The sequence below is a fragment of the Cuculus canorus genome, chromosome 5 (assembly GCF_017976375.1).
Source record: "Cuculus canorus isolate bCucCan1 chromosome 5, bCucCan1.pri, whole genome shotgun sequence".
NCBI classification, from domain to species: Eukaryota; Metazoa; Chordata; class Aves; order Cuculiformes; family Cuculidae; genus Cuculus; species Cuculus canorus.
Genome location: NC_071405.1, coordinates 8,885,358 through 8,894,372, shown reverse-complemented (window position 1 = coordinate 8,894,372; position 9,015 = coordinate 8,885,358). Strand labels below are relative to the sequence as shown.

The following is a 9,015-nucleotide window of genomic DNA, read 5'->3' as shown; positions in this document are numbered from 1 at the left end:
GGGCAGGGGTGAGGGCACCACTGAGGCTGGGTGGGATGGGGTGGGAGACAGGATGGGTCAGGAGTGGTGGTATCCCTGGGATAGAACTGGATGGGACGGGGCAGGGTGAGGGCATCCCCGGGACTGGCCAGGATAGGCCGGGCTGGGGTGGGGCAGGGGTGAGGTCATCCCCAGGACGGGACAGGACGGGATGGAACTGGACGGACAGGGCAGGGTGAGGGCACCCAGGGGACTGGACGGGATGGGACGGGACAGGATGGGTCAGGAACGGGGGCAGCCCCGGGATGAAGCTGGACGGGATGAGGCAGGGCGAGGACACCCCCGGGACGGCACGGGATGGGGCGGCAGGGGAAGGGATGGGACAGGATGGTCAGGGCGGGGGCACCCCTGGGATGGAATTGGACAGGCTGGGATAGGGCAGGGGTGAGGCCACCCCTGGGGCGGGACGGGATGGGGTGGGATGGGACAGGATGGTCTGGAGCGGGGGCATCCCTGGGATGGAACTGGATGGGACAAGACAGGGAGAGGGCAGGGGTGAAGGCACCCCCGAGACGGGATGGGTCAGAGTGGGGGCATCCCCGGGATGGAACTGAATGGAATGGACGGGACAGGGTGGGTCAGGAGATCTTATAGCGACCTTCCAGTACCTGAAGGGGCTACAGGAAAGCTGGGAAGGGGCTATCCATAAAGGCTTGTGGGGACAGGATGAGGGCGAACGGCTACAAACTGGAGACGGGCAGATTTAGACTGGACATTAGGAATTTCTTCACCATGAGATTGGTGAGACACTGGCACAGGTTGTTCCGGGAAGCTGTGGCTGCCCCATCCCTGGAGGTGTTCAAGGCCAGGTTGGATGGGGCCTTGGGCAGCCTGAGCCAGTGGGAGGTGTCCCTGCCCATGGCACGGGGGTGGAACTGGATCATCTTTAAGGTCCCTTCCAACCCTAATGATTCTATGATTTTAGGAGCGGGGGCATCCCCGGGATGGAACTGGACGGCACAGGACGGGGCGGGATGCGGTGCAACATCACCAGAGGGACCATCGTTCTGAACGAACTGGACGGGACCGGTCAGGGCGAGGCTCCCCCGGGCCGGGCAGGGCGGGGTCACGGCGGTGCCGCCCCTGGGCGCGGGTTGGCGGCTCCTCCCGCCGGGGCGCTGCGGGGCCGGGCTGGGGCGGTGCTGGGAGCCCGTGCCGGGCTGGGCGGTGCTCGGAGCCCGTGCCGGGCTGGGCGGTGCTGGGAGCCGGTGCCGGGCTGGGCGGTGCTCGGAGCCGGTGCCGGGCTGGGCGGTGCTCGGAGCCGGTGCCGGGCTGGGCGGTGCTGGGAGCCCGTGCCGGGCTGGGCGGTGCCGGGAGCCGGTGCCGGGCTGGGGCGGTGCTGGGAGCCCCGCATGTGCCGGGGGCGGATCGCTGCCACCGCCCGCCCCCCCTGAGGAGGCACGGCGGGGCCGGCTGCCCTCCCGGCTGGGTTGGCTCGGGCTCTCCTCCGGCTGCCGGCGATGTCCGGAGCCATGAAGTTCAACGGGTACCTGAAGGTGCGCATCGGGGAGGCGGTGGGCTTGCAGCCCACCCGCTGGTCCCTCCGGCACTCGCTTTTCCGCAAGGGCTACCAGCTCCTGGACCCTTATGTCACCGTCAGCGTGGACCAGGTGCGCGTGGGGCAGACCAGCACCAAGCAGAAGACCAACAAACCCACCTACAACGAGGAGTTCTCCGCCACGGTCACCGACGGGCACCAGATCGAGCTGTCCGTCTTCCACGACACCCCCATAGGCTACGATGACTTCGTGGCCAACTGCACGTTGCCCTTCCAAGACCTCCTGCGCTCCGCGGGTTCCGGCGACAGCTTCGAAGGCTGGGTGAGTGGGTGGCCGTCTCGGGGAGCTCCTCTCGGAATGAATGAAGGCGCCCCAAGGGTGCTCGGGGCTTGTCGTCGCACGCCCGAGCTGCAGATGCGCGTGTCTGCGTGTGCACAGCTGTACCTTCACTGCTCTGCTCGTGCCCCGGTGCTCTGGATCTGTTTTGACTGCTGTTTTAGCTCATACTTTTGGAGAAGCTAAGAACAAAACATCTCAGCTGTCACAGGTTGAGGGGCGAGACATTGTAGCTGAGCGTGGTGAAGTCTCTCCTCTTTGCAGGGTAGCAGAGAGGGAACCGATAATATGTGATTGTGTCCAGTTCTGAAATCCTCAACATAAGAAGGAGATGGAGCTGTTGGAACGGGTCCTGAGGAGGGCTACAAAGATGATGAGAGGGCTGGAGAACCTCCCATATGAGGACAGGTTGAGAGAGTTGGGCTTGTTCAGCTTGGAGAAGAGAGGGTCCTGAGGAGACTTTATAGCGACCTTCCAGTACCTGAAGGGGCTACAAGAAAGCTGGGAAGGGGCTGTTTACAAAGGCTTGTAGTGATGGAATGAGGGACAATGAGTATAAACTGGAGAGGGGCAGATTTGGACTATACACTAGGAAGAATTTCTTCACCATGAGAGTGGTGAGACACTGGCACAGGCTGCCCAGGGAAGTTGTGGCTGCCCCATCCCTGGAGGTGTTCAAGGCCAGGATGGATGGGGCCTTGGGCAGCCTGAGCCAGGGGGAGGTGTCCCTGCCTATGGCAGCGGGGTTTGAATTAGGTGATCTTTAAGGTCCCTTCCAACCCAAACTATTCTTTGATTCTATGATTCTGTGATAACCAGCAAAATACAACTGCAGACTCACACAGTCCGTCTTTGGCTTAACACACAGATACGTACTTGGAAACTTGGATACTTGGGGTTGGGTGTATTTCTGCTCAGATCTATAAATGCTTGCACAATTGTTTGATGTGTGCACGCAGATTTCTTTGACTTCTTAACAGAATGGCAGGACTAGTTTTGTGTCTCTTATGTGCACTGCTGTGTTGGTTGAACACATTTTCACTTGCAGATAATTCTAGGTTGTTTCCAAGTAGATGTCGTGTGCATCCAGCCCAGAGAACCTCATTTATGTATTAGTTCTAATGGTAAGTGAAAGGAATACTACAGGCTCTAAAGTTGTGCCTTTGCTTTCCAGTACTGTGAAGGAGAAAGTGACTGTATTGATCCAGACAGTGGTTTGCTTCTTAGGTTAAAACATAAGGGGAAAAAAAGGCATTTCTACTGGGTAGGCAAGGTGCAGAAGGGCTGAGAATTTTCAAGGTTAATATAGGTATTAACTTTTTGAGGCCAGGAAGTTCAGCACGTGTGGTCAGGTAACCAGCACAATAAAATCAGACGTGGAGGAAAGAGAGCTGACAGTGTAGAGCACAGATAGGCATCTCTATCGTATCACTGGGGAGAGTGCTGGTGCTTTCTGTTCTCAGCCGGTGTTTGTAACTGAGGTGTGATGCTGCACCTCTGAGGTATTACAGTGAAATATCAGTGGCAGGACTGATTAATAGATGTATATTGGTCCTTATTTTTCTTCTTCTTCTTCTTCTGGTGTACTTAAGTACCCTATGGATAAGCTTGAGGTTCACTCACTAAAGGCGATCTGTCTCAGTCAGTCACTGATGTGATCTTGTGTCTCATGGAGGGATCCAAGCTAGCCTCAAATCAGTTAGCTCAGGTCTTGCTCCTGACATTACAGCCAGAGCAGAGTTCCCTGGGATGTGCTTGTGCCCAGTGTCTCAGGCTAGTTGTGCTGCTGGAGAGGAATGGCTCCTGGGACTTGTACTAAACCAGTTTTAGATACAGAAAGGACTCCTATGGGCCAGAATGAAGGAATGAGTTCAAGACAGAGCTGTGGTTTTGAGGCTTTTCTTCATGTTTGGTTTGCTGGTGGGAATGTTTCCTCTTTGCTATTGAGAGAGGCTTGATCCTCTTGGGAAGCTACAGTCCTGGTGGCACCAGGTCTGGCTACATGGACTCCTCTCTTGCGAAGGTGGTGGCCTTATTTACATTACCAAAATATCTGTAATAATATTGCCTCAGGTGGATGTGTGCGTGTCCAGGGGCCCACTGTTTCTTTCACTCATATATCCTGCAGTGCTGATTTTTAAGACAGAAGCAGTACGTGGCCTGCCAAGGTGCCTGAAATGTTTGTTTGGTCTTTGGCGAGAGAAAAGTTTCTTATCCCTGCTGTATAAGCACAAGTTTTGTGAACTACTGTACCTGTCAGTTGGTGGTGCAATGGGGTGGGACATCAGTGAGTTTTATAACTAGGCTGGTATAAACTGATGTTATATCTGGGCATGTAGACAGATCAGAGCTGCTGACCCGTTCTCTGTTAGTGTCTGAAAACTACAGTTGAGGTGGATTTATTGGGAGTGAGCAAGCGTTCGTCTTCTGTTCCCTTTCTCCTCTGCCCTCCCTTTTGACTTGCTTCATTAACATCTTGCATAGCGTGCAGCCAGCATCGTATGATGACAGGGAACAGCATCTTGCCCTGATAATTTAATATGCCTTGACAAATCCAGCAAGGCTGTCATGGCGTTTTGTGTAATCAGAAGGGTAGGAAATGCTGGTTTGCACTAATCCAAGGTGCATGAACTGTTGGCACGATACAAGACACCACAAGGGATTTGTATATGATTTGCTATTGTCCACTATGAAATCCTTCACACTGCCCTTTTCCACTCCCAAAGCAAAAGCACATATAGGCAAGCGAGGAGTGAATGGAATGAGCGCAAAATTGGTGCATCCTCAAAGTTTGATGTGACTTATGCTTGGCTGTGCACAATGTTTCATTTTGATTTGAAACAGAATTTTTACATTCATTTTCAAAGACAAGGACAACAATATATTGGTGAACTTCAAATGCCTCTTGGATTGATAACAGCCAAGCAGGGCAGCTGTCTGCCTCTGCTCCATGAGCTCTCCTCCAGGGAACCAAGCTGCCAGGCATTACCTGGGCTATTCCTTTGCTCACATGCTGGTCTGACAGGTTCAGTGCAAGCTCTCAGGCTCATGCTGCTCTGTTTATAAACGTGGATTTTCTCCTGCTGGAAAAAAAAGTGATTAGTTGTCTCTTGTGGGAACTGTCAGAAGCATCAGTGAGGGGCAAGTAGGAGCAGTTGGTGTGTAAGCACTGGTGCTTCCCCGATGACTTGCAGGTACATCACTGCAATTATGACCCCAAACACTTATGCAGATGAGTAAGTGTATGGACATGAACTGTCTCATCAGTAATGCATATGCACCTGAGTCATCCCACTGGGTACTGGGGCAGAGTTCTCTGCTCGTGGTTTGCATTAAAATTCATTTTCCAAAAACTCTTAAAAAGTCACCCTTTGTCTCCTAACCTTTTTGACTGTTTTCTGAAGCTTGCTAGTAAACACATTAGCATGGTCTGGATATTTTTTAATTTGCGTATTAGTTGTTAAACACATCTGACTAATTTTACACAGATCAAATCTGCAAGTGCTTATTAACTTGAAGATCCTCGTCTCTCTTTCCCATTTCTTGTATTTACTTGTCAAGTCGCAGAGCAGTACTTTTTATTAATATTGTCAATTAAATGCCATGTTGCCTTCAGCAGGCTTTAATGTAGTTAAAACCAGGAGTGATCTCTCTGGTGCTGTGTTCTTTCTGGTAGGCATTTTCCTGTGTGGGTGTGAAATTGTGCAAACCTGAATGGTAGCATTTTCCACAGGTGCGCGTGACCCTGCCAGGTGCAGCGCAGTGGAGAATGAAGCTGGCTGCTATCCGAAAGCTGTTATGTTAGGGTTTATATCAGGATTGAAACTTGTTTTTTTAAAGGATTTAATTTTTCAGTGGCATGTGCCAAGGTCTTTTTACTCAGCATATGCATCTTTAAAAGGTAGTTTTGTCTCTTTAGCTGTCTCTGAGTGCAGTGTAAGAGGCAGTCATATGTCAGTGGAACAACATAAATAATTTGGAGTACTGAGTTGTAATTGAAAGGGGAGAGATTTACAATGGTTAGGATTATTCCTATGAGTTTTATGTAGTAGCTGAAGAAATTTTTAAGCTTTGGGAAACACTGTTTATACATACTGAATTGCAATGTTACTAGGGGATTATTTCATTATGAGTGTAAAAATTGTTAGTCCCTGAGTAGAGATGTATTAATTTCTAGGACTTTAACAAGGAGTTAGAATTAAACCTGGATCTTCAAGTAGCAAATTATCAGAGTATACCAAAGGAAATTAGATAACAGATGGACTACAAGATTAATGAGCCAATTGCAACTTCCTGATGAGTTTGTTACCATTTGCTCATGTGTGCAGGAAGAGATTAAGACAAATAATTCTAGTGTGTTTGGTAGCTTGAGCTCTTTCACCTGTATCCTTTCCTATGATTTTTTTTTCTTTCTTAAGGCAAAACGAGTTGCTTTACCCAAGTTTATATGCAGTTGTTTTTATTGAACATTACATTGAAGAGTTACAGGAGAATGAAACTTCTTCCACAGAGCATCATGACCTCGGCAGGGAGCCAGGCTGCTGCAGGTCAAATACGATACGGTTGCTTCTTGTTTTGACTCCCGCTTCACTGCAGAGTGTTCTCCAGGTGGGCAAAACTTACATCAGGAAGCCAAAAATACTTCATAGCTGTTGACAGAGAATTTTGTGATGCAATATCATGTGTCTGGATAAGCTTGTGCCCACCTGCAGCTTGTGGAGTGGAGTAGATGGTGGAAAAAAACGCTGCTCTTTGTCAGGTATTAAATAATCCTGGGGTGTGTGATGCTAAGTAACAATTTTACTGATCGAGGCAAATGAGAAAAACTAGAGCTGACTGTCACGAAGAGCTGCACACATACTGCCCCGTTTCAATATGAGAAGTTGAGCTAGGAGTCCTATTTCTCACTCATCCACGAGCTTCTCCTCAATAAATGGCCTGGCTGGCAATTGGGAGCATCCCTGGAGAACACAGACATTTTGCTTGAGAGTGTGTGAGGCTGGAAAGATTTGATCAAAGCACGAGAAGAGCTTGTTTCCAGTGGTTGGTGCCATTGCGATGCCTTAGGGGTCTGTGGCACTGGAGTTTGTGTCCTGGCTTTGAATTGGGTACAGAAGGTATTGGTTTGGCTCACCTTCATGCAGTTGGGTGCCTGGTCCCACTACAGTACCAGTTTTCTAGTGTGTTCTTTAGTCTGATTTTCCACAGCTATGTTCTAAGAACCGTTGCTTTGATGCTGTTGGAGCTGGGAAGTGCTCTGGGAATGCCAGAGAAGTAGGGAAGTGAGGGGAATACTTACCCAGCCAGTGCAGTTTGGCTGGGATAGGCTGTGCAAATATCACCACAGCTGAGCCAAAAGCTCAACTTGGACTCCACTGAAAGGCACCCAAGCCTGTGGCTCCACAACGTGGTGGGCATGTAGGTTTACAGCCAGATCCTGGTCCGCTGGCTTGTCAGCCTGCTCTACCTTTGTCTGCCAGCCCATGCACTGGCTCTTCGGCTCTCTGGCTTTGTGGCAGCTTCTTGGTGTGGAGTGGAGCAGGCACTAGGAGAGGACTCAACTCATGTAATCACGCAAGGTTTTCTGGAGTTGTTTTTCAAAGCCCTTGCTAATGTGGTTGCTGGGGTTGACTTTCATGCCAGGGCTAACTTTCTATTTTGGCTGCTGCCTGTTGCTCAGCTGGTGGTGTTGCTGCTGAACTATCTGCGGGCCCTGGTGAAAAGGAGAGGGAGCAGGCCAAGGGCTAATGCCTGTGTCCTCTTCAGCAGCCTTAGTCATGGAGTCATAGAATCACCAGGTTGGAAAAGACTTATTGAATCATTGAGTCCAACCATTCCTATCTGCCACTAAACCATGTCCCTGAGCACCATGTCTACCCGTCTTTTATCACCTCCAGCGATGGTGACTCAGCCACCTCCCTGGGCAGCCTCTGCCAGTGCCTGGTGACCCTTTCTGTGAATTTTTTTTTCCTGATATCCAATCTGAACCTCCCCTGGCACAGCTTGAGGCCATTCCCCCTTGTCCTGTCCCCTGTCACTGGGGAGAAGAGCCCAGCTCCCTCCTCTCCACAACCTCCTTTCAGGTAGTTGTAGAGAGCAATAAGGTCTCCCCTCAGTCTCCTTCTCTCCAGGCTGAACAACCCCAGCTCTCTCAGCTGCTCCTCGTAAGACTTGTTCTCCAGCCCCCTCACCAGCTTCATTGCTCTTCTCTGGACACGCTCCAGAGCCTCAACATCCTTCTTGTGGTGAGGGGCCCAGAACTGAACACAGTACTCAAGGTGCGGTCTCACCAGTGCCGAGTACAGAGGGAGAATCACCTCCCTGGACCTGCTGGTCACGCCGTTTCTGATCCAAGCCAAGATGCCATTGGCCTTGTTGGCCACCTGGGCACACTGCTGGCCCATGTTCAGTCGGCTGTCAACCATTACCCCCAGGTCCTTCTCCTCTAGGCAGCTCTCCAGCCACTCTTCCCCCAGTCTGTAGCGCTGCATAGGGTTGTTATGCCCCAAGTGCAGGACCCGTCATTTGGCCTTGTTAAGCCTCATGCCATTGGTCTCAGCCCAGCAGTCCAGCCTGTTCAGGTCCCTTTGCAGAGCCTCCCTACCCTCCATCAGAACCACACTTCCACCCAGCTTAGTGTCATCTGCAAACTTGCTAAGGGTGCACTCAATGCCTTCATCCAGGTCATTGATAAAGACATTGAACATGACTGGACCCAGCACTGTGCCCTGAGGGACCCCACTTGCGACCAGCCCCCAGCTGGAGTTAACTCCGTTTACCAGAACCCTTTGGGCCTGGCTGTCCAGCCAATTCTCGATCCACAGCAGGAGCAACTCCTAAGTGTGTTTTCAGACCTGGGGTTGCTCTTTTCAGAGAGGTGGTGTGCAGAGGAGGGTGGGTGACCACAGCAGAAGTGAGCCCAGCACCCGCAGGAAGCCCTGTCCCCAGCCCTGCATTCTGCACCCCGCCGGTCTTGCCTTGCTCTGTATGTGTTTTGTATTTAGCTTTTACTGCAGGTCTCCCTGTAACAATGCATTTCATCCAGGCTGTCTGAGGCTTTCTGTTTGGAGTATTTTCTGAGTAATGATTTGGTTTCTGGCCATTTTGAGCTTATAGGCAATAAACCCTGCAGAAAAGATTG

General features: G+C 51.2%; 1 protein-coding gene across 1 annotated transcript in view; it reads left to right on the top strand.

The window, feature by feature from the left end:
• Window positions 1–1,235: 1,235 nt before the first annotated feature.
• The window catches only part of PRKCH (protein kinase C eta), a 130,535-nt gene continuing 122,755 nt past the window's right edge, over window positions 1,236–9,015 (top strand). The window contains exon 1 of the mRNA XM_009564404.2: window positions 1,236–1,859. Within this exon, the coding sequence (XP_009562699.2) occupies window positions 1,500–1,859 (360 nt within the window). The 5' untranslated portion in view covers window positions 1,236–1,499. The remainder of the gene's footprint in view (window positions 1,860–9,015) is intronic.